This window comes from Barbatula barbatula (genome assembly GCF_947034865.1).
Source record: "Barbatula barbatula genome assembly, chromosome: 15".
Lineage (NCBI taxonomy): Eukaryota > Metazoa > Chordata > Actinopteri > Cypriniformes > Nemacheilidae > Barbatula > Barbatula barbatula.
The window spans coordinates 5,498,483-5,526,077 of NC_136778.1; the positions used below are offsets into that span (position 1 = coordinate 5,498,483).

The window sequence follows — 27,595 nt, forward strand, 5'->3', positions numbered from 1 at the left end:
TGCTTGATGACATTATCAAATTATCACTTTAAAACATTTTAAGGATTCATAGTAAGTCATAGTATAGAACATATTCATAGTATAGACCATGTTGCTAGACATAAACAACAGTCATCCAGAAGCACTTCCTGTTTCAATTTAGTATTTTAATTATTCTTTCACATATATATAGAAAGTCTTCAAGATATTTGTTGAAAATTTAGATTCCGTGCTAAACGCTTTGTTCGTTGTGTTTTGTTCTAACGTTTGTGTAGTGTTCGAAAACCAAAAGAAACCTAAACATGTGGAACTTGTTTTCATAATGTTTGCCTGAATTTTCCCTTTATGATCAAATGTTGAGGAATAGCATATATTTAGCAAATGTCGTCCTGTTCTGTGATTTTTGTCTGTGAGGATTTTAATTATTAACAAGTAAATTGTTAGGGCACAATTTGATTGAACAAACTTGGATTAGTTCCTCACAGTATGTCCAGAAATGCTTAAGAAGTGGAAGAATATCATTAACTTAACCCTGCTGCATTACATCAAGGGTCATGTGATCTGCTTGTCAGAGCTAGATATGTTGAAGAGCAGAGGAAAATAAAATGGATTATCTGTTTTAGACAAAGACTAAACAGAAGTTGTATTTAAGTTGTAAAAGGCAATTGAACCTCGAGTAACACAAATAAGCACAACAGTGTTGGTAATGAGAAGGATATGACCTGAATGTAGGACATGATAATTTGTGTTTGCTTGTGTGTTGACGTGTATTTTGAAGCGTGCTCAGGGGGTGTGGTAGGCTTCACACTGCGAGGGGGCAGCTGTGTCTGCAGGCTGCTTACAGAAATCACCAGAGCGGAAAGATTTGCCCAGAATATGGCACGCAGTGACTCGTACAGTACACTCCCGTCATTAACCTAAAACATGAACTTGCATAATTTTCCTGTATAAACAAAACATGCCTAAAGATATTACAATATGTGTGTCCTTGGTGACAGCTAAAGTTTAGAAAACAAACTGTTAATAATATATTATTTTATAGGAGAATTATTTATATTTATAATAAAATAGCATAAATTAGATATATCTTCTTTATTTTTTTATACATTTTGGCTGTCACACTATAGGACTAAATCACGTGGGGACCCATTGCTAAGAAAACACAGACACATGACTCAGTTTCACTTACCCCGTGCGGTTCATGTCCGGCATCTTTTAGCGCTGAGACCGCGCGATCTATCAGTTTCAAACGATCTCCAAATCCATCGTTAAATACACTGTTTATATAAAATCCATCACCCAAATGAAGCGAACAAATCCACAACTGAACTTCGCGGACGCAGTGCTCTCTCTCTCTGTCTCTTGCTCCAGCTGGTTGACGTGTGTGTATGCTCCTTCTCCTGCTCTCCTTGGTTGACGCGTGGGCGTGCTTTTCCGGGAGAATTGTCCAGTAAAGGACTAAGAAAGATTGAAACGATCAAAACTTTTCGAAACCTATTCTAACGCAGGGGGATGGTATCGAACACAGAGATACTACGTCATACGTTTTTGACAAGTTGACCATGTCAAGCACGGGAAGACAGCACGTTGAACATTGTACAGAAGTCAGAATGCATGAAACACCGTTGCACATCCCCTTTAAGGGAAGTCATCCTAGTTAATTGGCCATATAAGCGTATAATGTTGAATGGGAAGAGGCCAACATCTTAAAAATCACTAGCTAATATCAGAATAAAACATTTAGTAAAAATTACATTTAGTTTCTTCAGCTAATTTGAGCTAAAAAGGATAAGTGCTCAGTACAGAGCCCCTCCTCCAGAGAATCATTCATCTTAAACGATTAACTCATTTTATTGGAAGGCGGGACTTTAGACAGGTTGTGAATTGCATTTTTCCCCATTCATAGTGATAGAACTGGAAGGTCTTGTTAATATTTACAGTCTTTGGGAGTATGCAAAAAGAATGTAAACTCACTATTTAGGGGAGTGATAGTTTACAGTAGACCAGTATTGTGATGAGCACTAGTAAAATCTATGCGCTTTAATTAGTGATGGGAAAAGTGTGTAGTAAAGTTACAAATTGGGACAAATTTTGTTTAACAATGTTATTATAGTCATTGGAAAATAAATCATTAGTCATGCAATTTCACTGTTGTGTTGTTGGTGTAGCAGTTTGTTACATACAGTCCACATACATACCGTTTTTGTCATCTGGTGAGGTTATGTTTGTGGTTAATCCTGCTTTTTTTGCTCAATGTTGCTAAACTTTGCATGAAGTGAGTAAATGTCTGACCCTCAACACATGTGTGATTATGCAGAGATGCTAAACTTGTGTGAAATGTGCATCCAGGAGATACAGGAAGGTTTTTTTCATATGCTCAATGTCTCCTGAAAGCACTGAATGATGAACGGGATCTTTTGTTGATCCATCCACTACAATTCATGATTTGGTCAAAAGCTTACTGATTGTACTAATTGTGTTCCCTTTTCATAGACAGAAATAGAAACATATGATGGACTTGTAGGTCTCTGCTGGTTTCCTTGCTTCATTTGCTCCCTCTCTTCTGTCTCTTCCCCCCTTCTCTCTCTTTGTCTTGTGTTTATTCCCTTTGCACTTTTGCCGCTTCTCCCCTCCTGTCCTCTCATCCCACCCGTGCAGCATTTGAAAGCACCCTGTACACGCCCCCACCTCCCGAATACAACAAGACCACCTCCTCGTCACCTGCGTCTCCTTCCACACTCAGCTACCCTACACAATCCCCCTCCACGGATACCCCTCCCACCCCTCCCCTCCGTCATTCGGCATCCAGATTCGCCACTTCGCTAGGCTCCGCCTTCCACCCTGTCCTGCCTCATTACGCCACCGTCCCTCGCAGGCAACCCGCCCCACCCACGCCACCACCCCCAGCCCCACCTCCTCCAGTCCCCGCCTCCAAATCTGCAGTTTGGACAGCCAGCAATTTCATGCCCCTACCGCCCTCTCCTCCAGTCATGATTAGCAGTCCCCCCGGCAAGGCCACAGGCCCTCGCCCAGTTATCGCCATTCCTGCCCCCAGTCCGCTTTCCCAGAAACCCCCCTCACCCATCATGGCGCCCAACGGGCCACCTTCCTCGCTTCACTTCCACACCTCATCTCCAGTCTCGGGTCAGCCTTTCTCATTGCCACCAACGCCCCCCCCTCCGCCCCCCCTGTACTCACCCTCGCCCACCATGCCCCTTGTGTCGTGTCCCTCACCCCAGCCTGCTGTTGTCCCTTCTCCTTCCACAGCCTTCCCTGCCTCTGCTGAGCACTCTGTAAACTCTGGGTTGGGAGAATCCTGCTCCTCTGCTCCAGAGCTGCCTGCTGATTTCCCCAGCCAGCCGGGTAAGGCCTCTTCTGTGTCGCTTCACCTCCACTAACCCACTAACCGGGGTTCGAGGAGGGGGCCTGCCGCGTTGAGCTGGGTGCCATGCGAGGCTTGTGGCTGCAATTGGCTTTTACTATTGTTTTGCTTGTTGGCTGAATGTAAAGGTCCCCGAAGTGTCTGGAAATGTTGAATGTCTACATCAGTCTGACTGCACAGATGATCATTGGTTTGATGGATGCCTGTAATTGTGCAGCATGGCATGAAGAACATCTCCACTGTCACTCTCGTGGACTTTGATTTGAGTTTTCATTGCTTTTAGTTTTCATCAGAGACAGTTTATTGCATTGTTAATGATGTTTAAGATGTTAACATGTACAAGTACTGTTGTGGTACAGTTAACTTAACATGGGACATCCACGAATCCTTCACACATCCTCCTTGGTTATTTTTCATGTTCACACTTTTGTTTTATGAAACATCCTCAGTATATAATGTTGAAATGAAAGAACAAAACGAAAATGAAATTGACCATGTGTTTTATTTTCGATGAGGTCATCAAAGACAGACCATTCTGCTGAATAAAGAGAGCATCATGGGAGATCAATAAACAGCACTGAAATAAGATCACCTCTCCTGAAATATTTATAGAAGCGGTTTTAGACTTCACACTTTATATGCATGATGCACTTTGACACTGATATAAATATATAATATATATTACTTGTATGATTAACTTTGCATTTGCAGACTTGCATGTCACAAATATGACAACTTAAGCTGTTTACTGTACGTCCAAAACTAGTCCAAATGTTTGCTTGAGAAAATGTGTCAAGATGAGTTTAATTTGTTGGTTTATTTATTATGTTTTTATAGTTTAATGGAAGGAAATCGTAGTCTCAATTATTACATCTCTACATTTTTAATTTACAGATTTGTATGTTTACCCATATAAACCATAATTTTTTTCTACATTGTCAGACACTGTTTATGGATGATTGTTTTATGTTTATATGTATTGATGTCACCTGTCTTAATACAGAATGATATCTGGATGACGATTATTCATTTAAAGATAGTACCAAACATTGTAGTTTAAAATATGATGAATTAAAAGGATATTTCATCCAAAAATGTAAATACTTTCATCATTTCCTTACCCTCATGTCTTTCCATACCTGTAAAACACAAAAGAAGATTTTTTTGAAGAATGATGGTGACCAAAAATAATTGCCACACAATATAATTTTTTGTGTTCCACAGAAGAAAGGAAGACTTTGGATTTGAATAACATGAGGGTTAATACAATTAAGGTTGAACCATCCCTTTAATAGGCTCCAAATGTGGACAGACACTGACATCCATTTAACTCATTCTGACTCCTTTCGCTATGTGTCTTCATGTTTTTCTATTATAAATCCTAAAAATATAAACCTTCAGCTATTCTTTGTATTGATGTTAAAGAGGTGTGTTCTAACTATATTTTTATTCTTATTAATCCAACAGATTCAGTACAGGCGATGCCCACCCCTCCACCTCCCCCACCCCTTCCTCCCGGCTCCACTGTGACTCCCACCACTGCCGGGCCACCGCCTCCCCCTGGACCCCCTCCTCCTCCCCCGCCACCGCTTCCTCCTACGCTTACCCCGACAGGGCCTCCACCACCTCCCGGCCCACCACCTCCACCCTCAGGCCAGGCTCCGCCACCAGCACCACCTCCTGCCCCACCCTTACCCTCGGGTCTGTTCACCCCCTCACCCACCACAGAGGAGAACAAGGCCCTGTCTGGGCTCGCAGCCGCCCTTGCTGGAGCCAAGCTACGGAAAGTGTCAAGGGTAAGAGTTTAGAACCATCTCAATGCATCACATGATCCTTAAACTCTGCACAGTTGCATTAAAGTTCACGGAACTTCACCATGATGTGAGTTTCTACAGAGCGTTCTTAAATCTCTTTGTGGAACCCCACACCAGTTTTTTTATTATCAGGCAATGATCTCTCATTATGTGATTTAAATATATGAAACACATTATATTACATTTTGGTGGGCTTTAAACTTTACGAAGATGGAATTTAAAAAGCCATATAATGTTGGTTGACATGCCTTTTTTACCAGTATTTCACTTGCATGACATAAATCACAGATGCAATGCATTATAAATCAGAAATGCGTGAATCATTTTCTAAAAGATCCTGTTTGTTATTGTAGACTGATGAGCCACCGACTCCACCTGTGGTCGTTGTTGCGAATTCCGGTGGTGCCAAGCCCGAGGCAGCCCGTGGAAACGGCCTTCTACCCGGAGGAGGCGGTCTAATGGAGGAGATGAGTGCCCTGCTGGCCAGGAGGTGAACTACACTGCCATGCTTTCCTGTGGCTCAGTGGGGTTAGAGCATGGCGCTAGCAACGCCTAGGTCATGGGTTCGATCCCAGGGATCGCATATATTTAGAAACAAATGTATAATACAAAGCAATGTAAGTCTCTTTGGATAAAAATGTCTGCCAAATGCATAAATGTAAATGTAATGTTATTGGATTACACAAGGTCACACTGACGGTAGTGGGGAGCAGTTTATTCATACAATTTGCATGTGGTCAATAGCAATTGCAAGAAATGTAAGATTTTACTATTGATGTGATGCAGGAGAAGAATTGCAGAGAAGGGATCATCACCAGAGCCTGAGCAGAAAGCTGTGAGTTTACATCAGCTTTGTATTGCATGATGTTATAATTGAATGATGTATGTAGTTGATCATATGGTTCATGTGATGAATTGTGCTTTTATTTTTCCAAAAGGAGGAGTTTGAGGCAACCATAACACCGAAAGTGTCAGCCTGTAGCACACCAGGTAAGATTCAGATGAGCATGTAGAGAAAAATGAAGATCCAAATCTGACTGGCTTTAGTTTTACATCCAAAACTGCAGTTGTTTTGTTTTGATTTAAGCCATAGTGACAAAGACAATATGACTTACTTCCATTAACAATAAAACACAATAAAAACATGATTTTTGATGAGTCATTTTGGAACCAAACTCTTTATACTTTACCTTATTCTAAACAGTTGATTAGTAAGAGCATTGCGTTAACAACGTAAGGTTGTGGGTTGGATCCCAGGGGATTGCAGATACCTATGTGAAATGTATAAGATAATGCAATGTAAGTCGTTTTGGATAAAAGCGTCTGCCACATGCCTAAATGTAAATGTAAGGGACTTTTGTTTGGGTTTAATAGTGTTTACTCTTTTCACAGACATGCCCAGAAAGCCTTGGGAGAGGACAAACACAATGAATGGTAGCAAATCGCCAGTCATCGGAAGGTAATCATTTACACATCATTGTTTTTGATGCTTCACAGATTTCATTATGACCATCTTAAGAAATCTGTCAGCTTTCGGGAGACATATACAGGCTAGTTTGAATTATCATTTGCCTCCGCTGCTTTGCATCATGTGCTTGCGAGCTGGAGCCCACAGAATGGCATGTCAGAATGCAGGCGGCCGGGCCCGTGCTTGACATGACTAAAGCAAAGACCTGTGTTGCTTCTTCCCAGTGATTTACAAGCATTTTTTAAGAATTTGATTTCTTTTCGTCGAGTATATTCCACTATTTCAGTTATGTGCAAAACATTTTGCAATGAGTTTCAACTGAAGCACATTTCACATACAGAGTTAACTAATAGAAATATATCATCGGAGTTGGTCATTCAGTATTTAGCAATAAAAATATCATGGAACAGATCCAAGCTGCAGACATCTGACTGGTTAGTGTCTTTACTCTCACAGACGGGACGTACCATGGAGAAATCAGATGAGTACTGAAAAGTACAATGATTCCTTAAACAGGTATCAGAGACTAGTTTGAGAACTGTTTCTAGATTTGTTTGCCAAAGGAGTGTTCTGTAATTAAGATGAGGGCCGGTGGGATGATTGTCTACGATTCTTACTCCTTCCCATACACAAAGATTTAGCTGTTGCCAACAATATAATCGCTGAAAAATTGTACAAATTAAATCGTGGTTTATGAGTCCATCAAAAGATCACCAGTTACTGTCTGTGTTTTTGGGGACAGACAACTCGAAGATCGTGGGTTTGATTCCAAAGAGAAAAGCGTGGTTTTGAATTCACTTTGGATAAATGTGTCTGCCAGATGAATGTCAATGTCATTTCTGTTTAAAATCAGCAGTAACCCATTTAATATTATGATGAGTTCCAAAAATGTATCTGTTTTCAAAGAGAAAGTGGATCAAGTTCTGAGTGTAATCTCATAATTGAATACCGCTCTTCTAAAGTGAAGTGCACTATGTGCGAGACCTCGTGTGCTATCAGAGAGTCGGAATGTTTGTCTAAGGTCGCTCTTGCCAATTCTTCCACCTGGTTTCAAAGATAACACTTTCCCCTCCCCATACAAATGTGCACGTTTCATTTAGCTTTTTTTATTCTGGAGAGAAATTTATCCTGCTGCCTAAGAAATGGAAGACTCTTCTATTCCAGGGATAACAACTTTATCTTCCTATTTTGTTTCATAATGCTGTTACACGCCTAGCTTCTGCTTCCTTTCTGGAAAAGGTAGCCCACTGTTCACAGCGTTCATTACTTATATGATGGCACGGATAAAGCGTCGTTTCCTTTGTTTCCCACGTTCCACCATATAGTGATTATTGTGTTGGCAACAGCTTCCCGTCTCTGCCAATTCAGCTCCAGATGAGCATGAGAGTGATAAAGCAGCTGGATAGTGTGGTGTGATGTTTGAATGCATTTGCGGTGGAAGAATAGAAAGAATCTGTGGTATCTGTTTTGCTGTGGTTTGCAAACTTTTGAAAAGGTTTTCTGACATTTAGACTTGGACTAAAGAAATTGCTTATTTTCACATCAGCCAAATGTATGTGCGTGTATCGATTTCAGTACAATGAATGCAGCTAAGTACAAATTATTTAAAGGATACATAAACATTAATCATAGTTGCATTTCTGCATTTTACAAATTGAAATTGTATTAGTTTTTTGCATTTGAAGTTTGTCTATGTGCATTATTATATGGTATGCTAATGCTGCGTATAAACACTAATATCTCTAAGCGTGTTACTTTGCATCTTGATCTGCATACTGTTTGTATCTATGACTTGTTTCGCATCACCCAATCTCTTCTTTTTAGACCAAGATCTACACCAACTCCTACCGGATCCATAAGTGCCAATGGGGTGCCAACAGAAGCTTTAGACTATGACAGATTGAAACAGGTACATCTCAAATCAAGAAGGAACTAAGTCAAATCCAAAGACACTTAAAGGGTCACACAGAACTATTTTGGGGTAAAGCAGCCTTTTCACTCTCAGGTGTTACAGGGATTTACTTAATTGCTTCTGAATATTACTAAAACGTGTTTAATAGGATAAAATGCCTATTTTAACAAACATATTACATAGCTTCTAATGAAACAGGGAGAAGTATTGGTTTACAGTGCAGTGTGGGTGTGTCCAATTATAGTTCTCTCCACAATTCCTCCCTTCTCTTCAATGAATGAGCATGTTAGATATGAAAGGCTCGTGCCAGAGACTTGCTTATCTGAGGACACAGTTACTCGGCTCTGGCTCACACACTGTCAGGAGCATCTCACTGTGGCAGTGAAGGGTTACTTTCATGACACACTCCTACACGTCTGGTCGTCTTGACAGTACTTTTCCTTCCAGCTACCAAAACTAAGGGATATAATACTCACATTAGCTATTATATCTAGTATTCATATATTATATATTGTATCGTATCGTACTTGATATTAAGAGCATGCGTCTTAATGAGTTTTGACTTATCAAAGTGACTAAAATAGATTTCTAGTGCATCATGAAAACAGTTTGGTGGCACTGTTGGAAAACTTGATGCTATAACAGTATTACAAATAATAGTTGAAATGTATTTCATTGCTTTTTAGGACATTCTAGAGGAGATGAGGAAGGAACTGTCAAAGCTGAAAGAAGAACTAATAGATGGTAACATTTCATTCTATTGTATGGCCACAATATAAGATGCCAACTGAAAGAAGAACTAATAGATGGTAACATTTCATTCTATTGTATGGCCACAATATAAGATGCCAACTGAGCTTTGTAATACATCACAAACTTTACAGTCACCATGAAACGGAAGTAGTATTTGTTTTCTTTTCTCTTTATCGGGAGGTATATCCAAATGAATCGCCTTCCGAAATGAGAAAAAAATGTTGGACGAACTAGAAAAGATTGAAGCGTTGGAAGTTGGGCTTTGCTCACAAAATGGAGGCACATCTGAATTTGCAGTGCCTGAATGAGTCTCCGATAATCCTCCCTTGCATCATTCCTCGTGACAGGAAGTAAAGAGAGGATGTTTTGAGACAGGGAGGAGTTTAACTTTTTATTAATGATGATGAGGGCACATGAATAAAATATAAAGTTATTCATAAAAATACACTACAAAATTCCCCCAAAAATTACGTTTTTCATTTCCGCTTCATGGTGACTTTAACAGTGCTGATAAACACTGCCAGTCAACTGTTTGTACACATTTAGTTGAATTTGTGTTTTTCATGACCTAAACCAAGAATGTGGCAAAAAAATTGCGAAACTGTCCTTAATGCTTTTCACTCAAATATATGGGCCACTGGAAAAGCATTTTTAAAAAGTTAGATGTGGAATACAAGACTTGAATACAAGTAGAACCGGTTAAACGTGGTTAAGCGTGCACATAATGTGCAGTTATACAGAGAAACCCTACTAACCACAGGGTGTCTCCTCTTCTCAAGTGGCAAAATGATAAGAGTTATGATGCTTTCATGGTTTTGCTCACTTTGCTGGTTTTCTCAAATGTGGAAAACCCTATTGAAAGAATAAGTAGGTGTGTCCAAACTAAACTGTCGGCGTGAAATAATTCACAATTTCTTTCTCGTTTCTTTCTTGTCTTCTTGTGCAGCAATCAGGGAGGAGTTGGGCAAGTCAAACTCTGCATAGGATGATGAAACGCATCTGTATTTCTACCCACAAGATCAGCTTCGGTTTAAGACATTATCTCAAAAGCAATGAAAATGGACATTTAAAGTTTTAACCAGTGGTGATCACAATAACCATGTTATTCGGGAAGATCTGTTGAAGTTTTAAGCGTGAGGTCACGGGGTGCGAGGGGATTCCCAGATGCCTTGAAAGCAATGGCGTACTCTCAAAGCCCTGCTTTTTTGGGGGGGTCAGGACACGGTCTAAAGGAACTGTCCGTATGCAATGGATGAATTTTACTGCGGAAGGCAATTCGGATGATGGACACAAACTATTACTAAACTACATACTGTATTTGTAATTGTAAATCGAGCTGATGACATTCATTCTATGGCACATTGTTTAGCAAAGGGCAGGCTTTGTAGTTTATGAATTCTTTAAACGGTGGTGGTGATGATGATGAAGAAATGTTAATTCAGTTGGTCTTTATATAGAGCTGAATCTTGATATCTGGCCAACCAAATGTGTATGGTGGTCTATTGCTGCAGGACTCTAAAGCTTGTCTTCCTACTATTTTAATCACAATATGTACATTAAAATGAGAAGAAAATAAACATTATACCCTCATTCAGTCAACCTGTTCTGATGTGCGCCAAGACCTTATCAGGTAGCTTAACCGCTCTTGGGATGATGAGTCTTCTGGTCGATGAGCCGCTGTTACATGTGTACCTTCTTTGTCTCGCGTGTTCGTCGGGAAGATTACGAGGGACAATGCCTTTCTACTGTTCATCATTGTAGCTCTTACCAAAATCCTCTCAGCCAATCAAATCGAAGGTTGACGTCAACGTCGACTGGACCGTATCTGTAGATAGTGCTAACCAGAAATACTATGAAACTTTTTACTTACCGTAGGCTCTTTCGTATTTCTTTCAATTTCAGTGCATGTCTTCTAAACGGTAAGGGAAAAACGGTTGCCACGAAACAATTTTTAGTTCGTAAGCAATAAGTGTAGCATCTTTACTCGTTTTCCCATGCGTTTATTTCCTTAAAGCCCATCCACTCTGGCGTCAAACCGTGGATGATGTTCTCCATACCCATACTCCTAGTGCATTTCGCGAAAGGACAACTCTTTATAGCCATAATAAATTTGCAGGGGTACGACATTCTATAATTTAGGATGTAAGGATGCAAAAGATCATGCATGGGAACTTATTCTGCTTCTTCTGGGCCAGGCAGCACATCACAAATGAATACAGGTTTGTGGCATTATGAATGGTTTGGATTTTTGTCCAATCACATATTGTTTATTTTTGCATTGACCTTTTTCTGCACACTGGAAGGGATTCGGCTCTGTTTGTTGAGGGGCTCTATCTTCCAACATGCTTTTGTTAGGGAACTTTTATTGGGAATGTGCTTTTTAAGATGGATATCTTTGTACAAACATGAAGTGTGATTATAGGATATGTGAATTTTCCAAAAAATGAATTTATTCTCTCAGATCAAATCTCTCCCCAACCCATGGCATGGTTGCATCTGCTCACCTTTCAATCCAACGTAATTTCTTGTGCCGTTCACAGCAAATCCTTTTTGCCATCACTGAAAATAATCTCTCAAGGAACCAGAGCGTTTGTATGGAGTGTTTACAGCATTGATTGCACTTTAAAAACCCATAGAAATTCAAATGATTATAATGCTGACAGGACGGCCGTCACTTTGTGGCTGGCCATATCACCAAAGCTAAACAGTGAGTTTATCTCTAGAACATCACACTCTCCTGATCCACCCTTTATTTTAACAACAAATTAAACATCTATTATTGGTCGATCATAAACGGGCAAAATGTTTTGATCCGGGTTGATTCATTCCTGGAAAAACCTGTTTATGATCCTCATGGTTTGTGCCTTGTTCGGAAGTTGTATTTGATATGTCAGAAATGTAAAAGCGTGTGTGTATATATATATGTATATGGCCTGCCATTACTTTGATTGTTTTGCATTTTCAGCGAGTTGCAAAGGAAGCGTTTATGATCTTTGTTTAAAATGAAACATGCAACATCCTTCAGTGTCATTTTTCAAGGTTAAAACCATGTATGCGGTTGAGATGTGATAAACAGATCTTTGTTGTGGTGGAAATCAGTTGATGATATCAATTTGGATTGTGTTGTCGGCACGTTTGGAACAGGTCATATTTAACTGAACTTCCTTCAAATGCAATTTTCAGTTTCTTTATCTTTCTATTTTATCGTCATGTTGTACCATACTGTTTTCATGTTAATTAGAAGTTTCTTACATGCTAACAGTGTTTTGTTTGAGCAAATGAAATAATAAATTGCAATACTTTGCTGTTTACGTGGTTTATTTCTGTATGCACGGTGTACTACAACAATCTGTGATATAAATCTCCTGTTGCCTTGGGATATTACTTAAGCACACATATAGAACTTGTGCAAAATGACATCTTTCTAGTTTCACACCTCCTCTGTAGCAAATGTTGCTGCTTTCCTTAGTGGCTGTTCAGCTGAGGCAAAAGGGGAAGAAGGCGGGACTTAACTAAACTAAAAATGAGACTTGCATGACCAGTAAAACACATCTATGAATGTAATACGTGATGCATGAAAATAGATGCCTGTACAAACTTTGTCACATATGTTCATCTCAAATAGAAGAATCGCAAGTAAGCTTCACTTTAGCAGTGCCTCCACCAAACTTAAGTTCATCTGAGGTCAAGGGCAATAATGCAACATGACAAAAGCAGAACATTTGCAGTGCTTTTATTTCCTTCCAACTGTAAAGTTATGGCATTTTTTCTATTTTATGTCGTTTTTTATACAAGCTTTATATAAATGTGATATTAAAGGATTAGGCATTAATGGTATTTCTAATATTCAAAGATTGGACTTTGGACAGAATTTTCATGGAGTTTTCAATTTATTTAAATACTCTTTTGTTTTGTCCCATTTAATGTAATAAACACATCACATGTCCTACTGACAAACTACTATAGATTAATATTGATTGTCACATTAACAATTGCAACGCATGTTTTTACAACCACAACAAAAATCTGCTCCATTTTGTTCAATCTTACGTTGACCTCGCGGAAAAAAGTCCGGATCCACTAACATCCACCTTAAATACACCATCATAAACCTTAAAATGTCGCATCTTAGAAAACGTTGTCTGTCCATCTTCTCTCCTATCTGGCAGCTAAACCGTCCTGCCAGAGGACTCCATTTTGTTACACTTTGTCTAAGCCCCAAGCACAAAGACCTACCCGCCAATCAGCGCTCAGTTTAAACTCCCCGTCGTTCAATCAGAACCAGGACATTTTTAAAAGCTAGCTCCTACAGCCAATCAGAGAGCTTCCCGCCCTCACGGACGCTGGTAGGTTAAGCGAAGACAGAGGGAGGAACAAACCCACAGCGGGACTAGTGTTTTTAAAAATATAGTCTTTATTTAATGAAATTCAACGGCTAAACTGTGGTGATTATTAAACCCTTTCCATCGATCGAAGGTAAACATTTATATATTATTTACTTTGCGTTTTAATGTTTTAGAATGTGTTCGCTGTGACTGCGTAGTTAACGGTACAGAAGTTGATCGGCCGACTGCAGTTGTAACGTGGACGCACTTCATGAAGTAAATATAATTTACCGCATGCAAACCTCGCCAGGTGTATTTGTATCTAACGCGTGTGGTTTAGAAGATCTAACATTGCAGTTGTATATTAATAACTGACATATACCAATACTATGGTGTTTGAAGTGTAATAACAACCTTATTTACAACCGGCTCGTACAGGAAACTTGGGCACGGCGCGCTTTTATTGTCTTATTTGTTGTATCATCCAGATTCGATCGCGCATTCATTTTGAGACACTTTAACTGTAAAATAAATGTTAACATCTGTTAGTCTAATATTCGACCTTTTGAATAAGAAAGTGCAAGCAATTCGCAGCCCGACGTTGCGCAAAACGCAATACAGTGCTCGTATATTTCTGATGCTTTGACGGCTAATGTAAATAACTTCAACAGTTTTAAGACATTAGCCGCTTTCTGTATTTATTGGCGGTGTATGTGATGTCATCGTGTAACTTATGTTAACATCTGCCGCACGCTGACACGCGATGGTTTGAATACGTGACGTTTTCCCTCCATTGCGGCGTCATTATTGTGCATTGTTAAAGGAGCAGCGAGCGATCCTGCTTTTTAAGTATCCTCATCACATGAAAGATCACAGTATATCAATTAAATATATATATATATATATAATGTTTTAAACTAATGTGCCAGAATATATCTTCACTTTATCTCCAGCCAGGCAAAGTTAACGCTTGTTGCGTTGATATTGTTAACATGTCATAAACGTGTTAAGTGCGTGTAGTAAAGTTAATTTAAACAACATGTATTTTTAGGTTGAATGGCTGGAACTGGTGATAAAGCGCGCGCGTGCCGTCGTGTTTCCTCTCATTTGGATAACAAGGGTTCATATGCCCCGCCCCCTCACATTCTTTCAGTTTAAATCTTTTGCTCTTTGCTTTCTCGTATAACCCACTGGATGCACGTGGATTTGAACTCGAGGTTTCTGGGTGCGTGTCAGTGTATGAGATCAAGAATGCGTGGAATGTGTTTAACTGGACTTGATGGTTTGAGGATTTTATGGGCTTTTCTTTACATGTGGTTTCAATATGATTGTTTGGATGTCTCTTATGATCTTGCGTGAATGCTACGTTTTATTAGATTCTGCCTAAGTTATGTATTTACTGTGTTTAGTTATTTATGTTCCTGCACTTGCCAAATAGCCAAAATATATGTGTTTATGGTAATACAGCTGCCTTTTATGTGTTTTACAACTATTTCTTCGCAAGGACTTTTACACATTTCAAGCTTATCACATTTACATTTAGCAGACTCTTTTATCCAAAGCGACTTACAGAGAGTTCAGCGATATGTCATACAAGAGCAATAGTACGATAGGTGCTAATACAAAGTTACTAGTTTCAACAAAAGCCAGACAACTACCTGTTGAGAGAGAGAGTGGGTTACTGTACATACATTATTTTTTATTATTTTGTCAATAAATAGACAGTGGAAATCTACAATATTCTAAGTTTGTATTATCTGTGTGGTACTAGAATTCCCTCATAAAGGCTATTGAGGGTACAACAAAAGCTCTAGTGCAAAGAGTACAGTGTGAGGATGCATAAGGCAGTTCAGAGCATCAGCACTTTTTAGAGAACCGCTGCTGACATCACCAGGATGATGACCGCTGCCTGTTCTGTCATCATCATGCTGATATATATATTTATATATATATCGATAGTTTGTTGATGAGAACATTTCCAAGTGTTATGTAGTCCTGGTTACTAGTTGTGTAAATGCAACCTGATTTGACATTGTTGTAGTAACTGATCTAATTCCACTGAAGAAAGGGTTTGACCGATGGTGATGTGTGTGGAGCTTGTGGATCTTTTGACATGTTCAATTGTTTCGTAGGTAAATGAGGATGCCGGCTACAAGGTTTCAAACCGGAGAGACTGTAATGGGCCGCTGGCCTGGCAGTAACCTCTATTATGAGGTCAAGGTGTTAAATTATGACAGCAAGAGTCGACTCTACACCGTCATCTACAAAGATGGTACTGAGCTGGAGCTGAAGGAGTCTGACATAACGGTATTGAACCCCAGTTTGCATTCTATGTCAATTTGTGCAGATAAAACCTTTTTGTTTTCGAAAAAGTCCCAAAATGTACGCAAATTAAAGATCAAACATCACATAATGTAATAAATTGTCACGGAATAAAAATGTGTGAACAACTCTGTTTTGAAAGTGTCATTTAGAAACCATATCATTCTAAGTCGTCAATTTATTTTCTTACAAACCTGTATGTTTTTGTCTAGGTTTATATAACATTTAATCACAAATTGTATTGAATGTTGTCTCTTACATTTTAATTGACATTAATACAATGTCTCGTACATTAATCTGGCACTTTTTATGTATTTCAGAGTCTGATAATGTTTAAACAAGGCAGTACACGCTCTCGATCCAGATCTCGTTCCCGGTCACCGGCACGCACTCGTCGCAGCTCTCGTTCTCCAGCCAGGACAACCCGCAGATCTTCCTCTCGCACTGTAGAGATGCAGAGAGAAAAACTCAAAGATGTTCTGGAGGTCCGACTCACACCTGTGGTAGGGTATTGTCTGCTATGATAGGCAGCAAAAATTATATTTGTCATTAAAAATCTACAATCGTTGTAACCGTAAAAATTGGAATTGATTTATTTTGAGTCTAGTCCTCGTGAAGTTCACCTCGCGCGTCTCATTTTTAGGCAATTCCACACGAAAACAACAGCAACAGTAAACATGAGAAGAAAGAGGAAAATAATACAGCTACAAAAGTCATTGAGGTAAGAGAGTAAATTACAGATTACCGCATCACAGTTATATTTTAATCACTGGCGACACAAGGACGTTTTGGTCATAATCTTACAACCAACTTCATGTCTGTTACATACACTAGAAACAGGTCTTGTAAAGGAATAATGGAATGTCATGATGTGTGCATGTTGTGCCTCCCATGTGTGACAGAAGCCTGTTTAGTTTTGCACACAAAGCTAAAGCTGACTGCGGGCTTTAATCAGATCAACAAGTTTTTCAGCGTCTTTCACCTCATGGAACAACTGAATGGGCTTTACAATGCATGACCAGACTAATTCGGTCTTGTCAAAGTCATTATTTTGCGACTTTGAATAAAACTTGAATGAGTTTATAGCATGAATGCACAAATCCTTGATTCATTTATACTCTTAAATACTATTGTTACCGTTTTAAGTTTGTTAGTGAAAGCTGCACTAATCAAATAAGTATTGAATATAAAGTTTAGTGACGAACGATAAATCAAATATTTGTTCTATGCTCTGAATTCATTGTATTGTTCACTTTAGCTGCAGAAGACAGAGACTGAATCTGAGAACAAAACAGGTGGTCGCTACAATCTGCGGCGCAGGAAGGACCAGGGCGACGGCAAACCCGTAGAAGAGGAGACGAAGGAGGAGACATTGGTGCAGGTTAAACCGCCAGCTGCCGTCAAAACAACTGATCTGGAGTTTGGAGGAAGAGTTGGTGAGTCTTATCAACAAATGGATGTAAAGAACATGAATAAATCACTGACTGTAATATTACCAACATGATCTTTCTTTCAGGTGTGTTCTTCATGATGTTACTTCTGCCCGTGGCTGTGTTAGCTCTACTCATTCTCTGTGGGCAGAAGGATGCCGGCCTTCAGAACTTCCCTCTTCAAATCCCTCCACTTCAGTCTCTCTGGGACTGGCAGGTCTTTGGCATCGTCCTGCTCTGGATTCTCTTCCAGGCCGTCCTCGCCCTGCTCCCTGTCGGAAAGGTACCGTCCACAATCACAAGACACCCTGTGACCTGACTTAAGGCACATGACCACTCCAGTTTCTGCTTTGCCTGTTATCTGAAGCAGGTTAAATTAGATTCATTACCAGAGACGGTGAACAGACTCCCTGGAAAAATATTTAGTTTTTTCATTACAGTGTGTATTTTTTACTATACAATATATGAAACTCACCAAATCTAAAATGTATTCATCCACTAGGAAGCACATTTGGGGGGGTTACATGTGGTCTAAAAAATGTTTCTGTCCATCAGGTCGTTGAGGGAATGCCTCTCAAGAACGGGGAAACATTGAAATACAGGATTAATGGTCAGTCATAGATTTATTTTGCCATGGAGATGTATGTGTGTTATGGAATTATTATTGAGTGACCTGTGATGGGGTCTCCTCTCAGGTTTCTATGCACTGGTCCTCACGGCTGTGGTAGTGGGTGTTGCTGTTTACCAGGAAGTGGATCTCAGCTACATCCATGCTCACTTCCTGCAGTTCTGCACCTCGGCCTTGGTCATCGTCACTCTTCTCAGCATTTACCTGTTCGTCTGCTCGCGCTGGGCCTCCCAAAGTAACCTCGCTCCTGGTGGAAACTCTGGTAAGATGAGAATGTTTACAGTACAGCTGGGTGTTTACATGGGAAGGGCTTAGCGGCTCTGGCATTGTGCCATCATTTTGAATCATGGGTCAAATGATTTTTGCTGTGTTTATTGAGTGTCTATTTTGAATCTGTTTTGATTATTTTTAGGTTGTATCATCTATGACTTCTTCATGGGCAGAGAGCTGAATCCTCGTATCAAAAACTTTGATATCAAATTCTTCTGTGAAATGCGCCCAGGTCTGATTGGTTGGGTGAGTATTGATCATAAAGTAGCCATTATATGTTCTAGCAGTCTTCTTGATAGGTTAGACGGATGTTGTAGGGCTCCCTCTTGTGGTCATCTTTGAAAAATGACAACAACTTTTGCTGTGAATGGTACTGTTTGATTGTACATATTGAAAAAGCACTGATATCGCTTGTTTTCATAGGTATTGATTAACTTTGCTATGTTGCTCGCTGAGATGAAGCACCAGAATCTAGAAAATCCATCTCCAGCTATGCTTCTGGTCAATGGCTTCCAGCTTCTTTGGGTTGTTGATGGTATTTGGCATGAGGTAATATTTCCCCAAATCAAACATACACTATTTTATTGTTATTACTATAAAGAAACCATGAACTGACTGTAATTCAACTTGTCTTTGTTTTAGGAGAAGCTTCTGACTATGATGGATATAGTGTATGATGGCTTTGGATTTATGTTGACATTTGGAGATTTGGCTTTTGTTCCTTTCACATTCACATGTCAGGCGTACTATCTAGTCAGTCATCCAAATGACCTTTCTGTGTTCTGGATCGCCTCTCTCATCGCCATGAATGGTCAGTCCTTGGCTTTTTTGTTCACCTTGATTTTACAGGGTGTTCGCGGACTCTTAAAAAGTATTAAAAGTTGATAAATACATTTTGAGAAAATTAAGGCCATTTAAAATATTAAAAAGTCTTAAATGCCATTTTCCAAGGTATTACATTTTCTTTAGTTTGTCCTATTCGTCCAAAGTAGGGATGCACCGAATGTTTGGCCACCGATGATTCTGTAATAAATACTGAATGTTTAGCAAGTAAATGCATGACGTGTGATATGATCAACCCGCGCAGATAGAGAGAGAGAGAGGGGCACACGCTTTATTAATGCCGCAAACACGTCGGCAGTGTGTGAAGCATTTTTAGGTGTCAGAGAAAGACACAGCACGGAACTTGCTTGAATGAAAGCATCTTTGCCGATCCGGTAACTTGTGTACTTCAGACTGGAGCGGGCGGTCTGACAGTAGCCCCTCGCTCGCGACATCCTTTGACATCATACAGTGGTCGCGTGCACACAATTCCTTGTACTAAACAATCTTTCAAAGTTCTGTGCAGCGTGGGCCACGAGTCCACCTGAAAGAGCAATCAGCTTTTGTGGGCGGAGTTTGGAGGAGAGGCGAGAACTGAAATGGTTGTCAAGTCAGAATTGTTCGCATGGATTCTTTTCTCTTTAAATCATTTTGCAGTGTATCCTATACCAATCCAACAGTTTCATTAAGAAGGGATTTTCATATTCAAGAAGGGAGAGAGGGCTAATTTTTTACTTTATTTAGCCTACCCCTGTTGAAAAAAACTTCATATGCTCGGTTAGGTATGTCTTGATGCTGGTTTGACCAGCTAACGGCCAGCACATGACTAGCTTAAACCATCAAAACATACCGAACCAACATATGCTGTTTTTATCAACACGGACTTGTTTTGCTCAATTTGATTTGAGGTAATATTGTATTATATTGAAAAGCATGATCAAATATAAATAGCAGATTTTTACCGTTCAGTTAATGCAATAGTAAAAAAACTGGATTCATAAATAGAAGAAATAAGAATATGTTTATTCTGCTTTGGCCAAATTTCTCTTCCGTGCATCCCTAGTCCAAAGAGGTCACATGCTACAGTTTGCCTGAATTTAATCATTGTGTAGTAGATGAATAGTGGGAGATCCATTAACATCCGGTTGTTAAACATGGTTGGAGTGGGAGCCATGGCTGAGGGCCATCTCTGGCAATAACCGTGAGGTGTACAGTACTGCTCTGTGTGTCAGAATTAAAACAAAAAACTGGTGATGAGGTCTTAAAATGTTTGGAAGAGTCTTGAAAAAGGTCTTAAAAAGTATTACATTTAGGTACATGATTCCTGTATATACCCTGTATAAAACTTTAAACTTGAATTATTTACCTTGTATTCAAATCTAACAGGAGTTGGATACTACATCTTCAGGAAAGCCAACTCTCAGAAATTCGTCTTTAGAAAAAATCCGTCTGACCCAGCAGTGTCGCGTAAGTGTTCTGAAGTGGGTGCAAAAATAAATTAATTAAACATGAATGATTATTCTAGTTTAAAATGGATTTATACTGTAATGTATATTTTCAGACTTGAAGGCTATTCCTACTGCAACTGGAAAGAGTCTTATAGTGTCTGGTCTTTGGGGATTTGTCCGTCATCCTAATTACCTTGGTGATATCATTATGGGTTTAGCCTGGTCTCTACCATGTGGTGAGTGTGGTCTAGTGACAAATACAACTTTACACATATAACATTATGTACATAAAGTGTGGGGGAAGTATTATTAAAGTAGAATGTAATGCTAGATCACATGCACTAGTATGAATCTCTCATCTAATGTGTAATCTTTCCCATAGGTTTCAACCATGCGATACCTTACTTTTATCTGATTTACTTGATCACTCTTCTGGTGCATCGTAATGCACGAGACGAGCGTCAGTGCAGGAAGAAGTACGGTTCTGCATGGGAAGAGTACTGCAAAGCTGTCCCATACCGCATTTTTCCTGGGATTTACTAACCACTTATGGACTCGACCTGTTCTGGACACTCTGGGTAAAAAAAATCCTCAAGAGGACACTGAACATTAGACAGAGTCGTTCACTTCTAGCAGCTTGCCATTTCATTTTTGAAACAATTAATTTTTAATTTTTAATCCGATTTTTTGCCTTGTCACAAAACGTTTACGGATTGTGAACACTGGCCCGGTTCCAGAGTTTGACCTCCATTTTAAGATGTATATTGTTGTACAGATGTTTTTTTCTACTCCATGGATTGTTTTGCCTAATTCATAACTTCAGAACATAACTTGCCATCTCATCTTATGTACACATATACACATTTGAAATATCTGCTTGGCTGTATACCGCTGGCAACTTGTGTAATGCTTTTGTATATTGTGTATGATGGGATATACATTTTCATTGTGTATGTATAGTAAGAAGAGGTGTATTGTTTTCTCAGGACCAGAGATTTGTGAAGAAACACACTGGTATTTTCTCAATTTCTGTACATATTTCAAACAAAATCTTAGGTTTGATTTCCTTTTTAGACATTATGCACTGTGCTAAATCCAAAGTTCACAAATTTGGCTTGGCTACCTCAGATTTCTCCAGCTCAAGACAATGTCAAAATTAAGCTTTTGGGTCAGTTTTTGAAAGCGGTGGTTTCATTCAAACTAGGATGTGCTGTGAACAAAGAACTAAAGCTAGACACCTCAAATTAAAAGGGTAGAAAATGACAACGCTTGACTGAATGTGTTATTTAAGGCTTTTGTTAACTTGTGTATTTCTTTTCATTTGACTCCATAATTGTAAGGACTTGGCCAGGCACAATGACTGCCTTTATACGAGTATGTACTAAGTGGAGCTGTCACCTTATCACAGTACAAAGGCATTGTTATGTTATTTATCTGGTTATCTTTTAAGAGTGTTCATTTTGTAAAATAATATTATTTGACAAGCAGTTTATGTAAAATGCCAATACACATTCAGAATAAAACCACTGTAGACAAAAGTCCTGGCACAAATTTAATTGTACAGACACTGCAAATTATTGCTTATAGATTTTGATATTTTATAGACACGTTTAGCGTGAATTCTTTCTGTAGTTGTTAGTCTGTTTTCTTTTTATATTGCTCTTTTAATTGTCAATCATTTTACCATTTCTCTGCCAATTTGTTTGTAACTGGCGAGCGTGTCATCAAAACAAGAATTGAAACATTTTCTCAAAAAAAAAAAAGAAATGATTTAATTTGCTTTACTTGGTCACGTGGTCTTTATTTCCTCATCAATATCTCTTAATATCACATAAGCCTGGAAGAAACAAGTGCACGACATTGGATTTAGATAAAATGTTACGACAGGTTGTCATGAAATGTCATTGAGGACATTTGATCCTTATGAAAACTTAAAGTGTAGCGTTACATATGTAACTAAGCTGTGAAATATGCCTACTCTCCATAGTGTATGTTACAAGAAAGTTTTTATTTTAAAGATTAGGCACCTTTTCATAGTAACTGCAAGAAAGTCATATGTGTTTTAATCGACCGGGTGAGTAAATGATAGATTTTTTGATGGGTTAGTCAGTCTAATGAATACAACAGCCAGTAACATGAGTATAATAGCCTGCATTAGCAACAAGCAAGCACTAGATGTCAGCAATGTCACGTACCGTATTATCAAGACACAATGTTTATTTGGGGCCTTACCTCATCAATGCAAATGGCCAAGTGACAGATTGAATTTGCTGCCAAAGAGCAACATATGGAGATTCAATAATTCTGCCTATTGTGACGTGAATTAGTTTTGTTGTTACGATAAATTGTTTCATTGCAGACGGCATCTGTTAGGTTGTACCAGTGTGTATTTTCAATTTGAAGTTTCCTGTTTGAATGGCCTGTATCCAGCATCGGCAACTGTGAACAATTAATCGAGGGGAAGAAATATTTTGTAATCATGCAAAGCAACGTTTGAATATCGTCGCACCGTGGGAAATGTGTCAATGTAATATTTTACTCTGTTGTTGTCCATAGATACACATACGCGCTCTCTGGGGCCGAGTCCATTTATCATAACTCTTCAGGGACTGATATAAAAGGTTACCCATTGTTTTCTCTCATACAGAGCAAGATGGGCAATTTCAAAAGTGCCTGGAGCTCCCAGACATCGAGGGACTTTATATGGAGGGGGTGTTTAAAACCGAGACCGCATGTGACCTCCACAGCAATGGGATTGTGCCTTCAGCCGAAGTCTTCGTGCTTTTCATTTGTAGGTGGCTGAGGTTGATTGGCTCCGATTTGAAATGCATCACTGCATGGAAAATCATATAAATTTGTCTATTAGAAGGCTATCAGAGGACACGGAAAAATAAAAACAGTTTGTTTTTGTCCTTACAGCATCAGGGCAGGGCAGTGCTGCGTTGAGAAATGCGTTTAAGATGCAGGTTTATTTTGCAACGGTGCATGAGGCTGACAGGGGGAGGGGCATTCACTGATGTTGAAAGACATCCACAATGTACGTATGGCTGTTTCATAAACAGTGAAAGTAAGCGTGAAATGTGCTTTAATGGATACGTTCACTTTCAAATAAAAGCTGTCTGTGTCTGCTCAACCTCAGCTCATGCTTCTGTCTGCCAATGAACACAAATGATCATTTTTTAAGAATACCAGTCTGTCTTTTCATGCTAAATGAGAAAACAGAAACACTATGAAACTGTCCATATATCTCTTGCTTATAGCTGACTGAAGTCATTTCATATTTTTGTCTGAGCAAATGACTGAAATATAACTTATTATATTAATAATATTCAAAATCTCTTTTGTGTTCAACAGAAGAAAGTAGGTCATATGGTTATGGAACTGATGAGGGAATGGAAGAGATTGAGTGTTTTGGTTGAACTATTCCTTTAAACTAATAGTTCATTTTAAAGGGATAATTTACCCCAAATAAGAGTAATCGTTAACCCATCCTCGAGTTGTTACAAATCTGTATAAATGTATTTGTTCTGATGAACACAGAGAAAGATATTTGGAAGAATGCTTGTAACTAAACAGTTATTGGTCTACCATAGGAAAAGTTAGCATGGTAGACAAAGGTGCCCCAGAACTAATGCTTTCTTACATTCTTCAAAATATATATTTTGTGAAAAAAAACTGTTTGGTTACAAGCATTCTTCCAAATATATTTCTCTGTGTTCATCAGAACAAAGACCTGTATACAGATTTGGAAAAACTTGAGGGTGATTAAATGATGACAACATTTTTATTTTGGGGTAAACTGTTCCTCTGTTCCAGCCTGTGGCAATGACTGTTTACTTGATATTGAAATGAATAATTGTTAAAGAACAGATCGATGCAATCTTAACACCTTCATATTAATCAGAATCACATGCTGTTTTGTCAGTTTACTGTTGTCATTTCGTCCAGTCTTCTTATTTTCTTCTCAAGAGGCTGTGTATCAGCTTTTCTCTGCTTGGAGCTGGAAAAAATATAATTATGCTTTTCCAGATGGCTTGCATATTGCCTTGCTGTTGGCGGGCCTTGTAAGAGCATTCGTCTTGATCGCACAATAAAATCACAGTGAGCAGACCCATCACAATCGGGCAGTCTTAAAGAAACACTAACTGTATAATCACATTTCGGAAGGTCTATGCGTTTCTACAGCCGTCTTTCAAAGTCCCGGGGCCGCCTAAGTAAGACTGACGTTGATGATGCTCTGCAGAAAACTGAGAAACTGTGCCTTGCTTTTATATCCTGGAAGACAATGCCACAAAAAGCCCATGGGAGAAAAATCACATCAGGTTTCTGTCCTTATCAGCTCGGCAGTCTTTCACGGATGGCAGAATGGTTGTGGCATCGCCATCCACTCGCCGATCTGTTGTATTACCTTGTGTGCTCGGTGATCGAACGGTAACATCAATCTGTCCGTGAACCAGACCGTATCTGTGCCAAGTTAAACAATCAAAGACGCGCATAAGGTGTCCTGTGAATTCACACGCCCACGTGAACACATGCCCACATTCGTCTCTCCTGAGACGCAAGAGTTCAATTTGGCAGGGAAACCTGCCATGATCCGTGCATGTCATTTTTCGCACAAACGTGCTGTGCTGGGAGTTTTTCAGACCTGACGTTTTGCAAGAAGGGCAAATATTTCTGCGTATTATCTGGCTCCATCCGCCTCGAGCACAGAGCAGCTATCAGCTTTCAGTGTTGAATTGAAACGGTGAGGTCCCATTTAAAGCATCTACTGTATAAGGTAAGCCTGCATGAGTAATTTGTAGTTAACACACATTACGTTGAGAGATTAACATTTTGAGGCAGTATGTGGGCTTCTCTTCAATACCTCTAATGCTCTTTTCAACCGGATTATAATGGTCCTTCATGATGCATAATTTAATCAGCGGCTGTATGCTGAGGGTCTGGACTTTTTCAGGGGTATGAAGCTTGTTTCGGGGTTAGCGGTATTGTGGCTGTGGGTGGCAGAGGCGGTTGAAAACTGCCCCAGCTTTTGTAAATGCAGCCAAAAATCCAGTACGGAGAAGACTGAAGTCAATTGTCAGAAGAGGGGACTTGAAAACATCCCACCCAAACTCCCTCTGGACTCGTGGATCCTGAAAATGGGTGAGCAGAGGAATTCATGAACAACTTGAATATGTAATCTGCTTTGCTACTTTGATACCACAAATACACTTTCTTGACCATAGTAACTATAATACATGCGTATGCTGCTACATATGTAGACCAGCAAACCACCCTAGGCTTGGTCAAGGTGTTTTTTCAGCAGGGACAGCTGGTCATTTTGGTCAGTGACTGGTCTACAGTTTGAGAAGTGCACTTGCATACCAGAAGGTCTCCAGAATGATTAATAGAGCTCTACTGTTTAGTCCATGAGCTATTATTTCTCTTGACCCTGTGCCCTGGATCCAAACCTCTCTTTCAGGTTTATACATTTATGAATTAAAGCGGTAGTTCACCCTCAAAATTAATTTACTCACCCTGTCATTTTAAACCTATGGCGTTCTTCTGCAAAAAAACAAACAAAAGAATGGTACCTGTTCACTTATTTTGGACACAAAACCAATGCAAGTCAAAAGGTACCCCCATTGTTTGGTTACCAACATTCTTCAATATTCTGCAGATGAAAAGAAGTCATAAATAACTAAAGTAATTATAAAAGTAACCATTTTTTATTACTATTCAAGGTGATAATTTATTACAAGACGTCCCGGCCAACATTCTAACCTCCTCTCCAAACATCGAGAGCGTAAACTTGGAACGAAACTCAATTAAGTCAATAGACCCTCAAGCGTTTGCCGGTGCCCAACGACTGAAGCTTCTGAATCTGCAAGGAAACCACATTTCCAAACTCCCGGTGAAGGGCTTTAAAGACCTCCTAAATCTTCGTTTTCTCATGCTGGGCCAAAACCAGATAGCTAGCCTAAAACCTAATATGTTTATCGGCATGAGGAATCTCTCAGATCTTGATCTTCCCCTGAACTCCCTCACTGCTCTCCCACCAAATGCATTCAAGCCTCTGATCGCCTTAAAGGTTCTGGACTTAGCGCTGAATCGTATCCAGAGGATATCGCCAAAAGCCTTTGTTGGACTTGAAGAGCTGATTTTCCTCAATTTGGACAATAACAAATTGCAGAACATCCAGGCTGGCACCTTTGGGCCTCTGTCTGGCCTTGAGATGCTGGTGCTGGACAACAATCTGCTTTCCACGCTTGCTGCATCTACACTGGAAGGTCTTTCCAACCTGCGGGACCTCTATGTAAGAAAGAATGAGATTGAAAGTCTGCCAGCTGACGTCTTTCGGCACACGCCTAAACTTACTCATTTGGGATTGAGTGGGAATCGGCTTCATAGTATTGATGGCAACATGCTAGCTAACATGCAAGGTAAGAAACTCAATCCAAAATTATATTTTCTTTTTTGGTTTTGGATTGTGCTGCAGTAGCTGGTTTGTCAATGATGTAAGAAAACCTGTTACTGAAGATAAATCACAGACGTAGAATATCTCAAGGAATATCTCTTTAGCTTCTACTTGATTACAGATACAGTCCAATACAACAAATGAAGTGTTTCCATCTGTTGTTTGTGTTTGTAACTTTTGGGATTCAGGATTGAAGGAGGTGTATCTGTTCGATAACCCATGGAAATGTGACTGCAGTATCAACTCGCTGGTCCATTACATAGCCCAGACGAAGGCTAACCCTTCTCCTCTGCAAAGACTTCGGTGTGTCAGTCCAGAAGAGGTTCGCGACAGACCAATCCATCAGCTAAAATCTGATGAACTACCATGCAAGGCCTAGAAATTCCTCACGTCTGATATGCCATCACGAACGACCTCTAAAAGTTTGTAGCGCTGTATAATAACAGTGTGATATTTGCTGGAGTTGAAAGGTGATACTTCACATAACTTCAGACACAATGACTTTGACAGGTTAATGATAGCCGTGCCGTTCTGCAGATAATCATCATTTTCAACCGCACCACTCTGCTATTTTCAGACCACCTG

At 39.5% G+C, this 27,595-nt stretch overlaps 3 protein-coding genes across 6 annotated transcripts in view; all 3 read left to right on the top strand.

Annotated features, from left to right (window-relative positions):
- Positions 1-12,618, top strand: part of enah (ENAH actin regulator) — a gene marked incomplete at its 5' end in the record, with an annotated part of 76,312 nt that extends 63,694 nt beyond the window's left edge. The window contains 9 exons of one of the 3 annotated variants that reach the window (XM_079474947.1): positions 2,638-3,342; positions 4,829-5,157; positions 5,529-5,665; positions 5,962-6,010; positions 6,114-6,165; positions 6,568-6,634; positions 8,468-8,552; positions 9,242-9,299; positions 10,255-12,618. In XM_079474947.1, the coding sequence (XP_079331073.1) occupies positions 2,638-3,342; positions 4,829-5,157; positions 5,529-5,665; positions 5,962-6,010; positions 6,114-6,165; positions 6,568-6,634; positions 8,468-8,552; positions 9,242-9,299; positions 10,255-10,292 (1,520 nt within the window). In that variant the 3' untranslated portion in view covers positions 10,293-12,618. Of the gene's footprint in view, positions 1-2,637; positions 3,343-4,828; positions 5,158-5,528; positions 5,666-5,961; positions 6,011-6,113; positions 6,166-6,567; positions 6,635-8,467; positions 8,553-9,241; positions 9,365-10,254 lie in introns of all 3 variants that reach the window. The other 2 variants (XM_079474945.1, XM_079474946.1) reach the window with 2 other exon arrangements.
- Positions 12,619-13,629: 1,011 nt separating this feature from the next.
- lbr (lamin B receptor) lies at positions 13,630-22,333 on the top strand. Of its 2 annotated transcripts, none has more exons than XM_079475301.1 (14): positions 13,630-13,784; positions 15,766-15,940; positions 16,276-16,458; positions 16,599-16,676; positions 17,214-17,391; positions 17,472-17,668; positions 17,941-17,995; positions 18,081-18,275; positions 18,426-18,529; positions 18,707-18,832; positions 18,926-19,094; positions 20,492-20,572; positions 20,667-20,789; positions 20,936-22,333. In XM_079475301.1, exons 2-14 carry the CDS (start codon positions 15,770-15,772, stop codon positions 21,094-21,096), a joined length of 1,821 nt encoding a protein of 606 aa, XP_079331427.1. In that variant the 5' UTR covers positions 13,630-13,784; positions 15,766-15,769; the 3' UTR covers positions 21,097-22,333. The 2 variants fall into 2 exon arrangements, with proteins under 2 accessions (XP_079331427.1, XP_079331428.1); XM_079475302.1 differs by lacking the exon at positions 13,630-13,784 and adding an exon at positions 14,775-14,858.
- A 3,178-nt stretch (positions 22,334-25,511) lies between these two features.
- On the top strand, positions 25,512-27,389 carry LOC306904568 (uncharacterized protein; the record flags this gene model as incomplete). Its single annotated transcript, XM_079474556.1, has 3 exons — positions 25,512-25,695; positions 26,277-26,975; positions 27,199-27,389. The coding sequence occupies 3 exons, from the start codon at positions 25,512-25,514 to the stop codon at positions 27,387-27,389; spliced, it is 1,074 nt and encodes a 357-aa protein (XP_079330682.1).
- Positions 27,390-27,595: the final 206 nt, after the last annotated feature.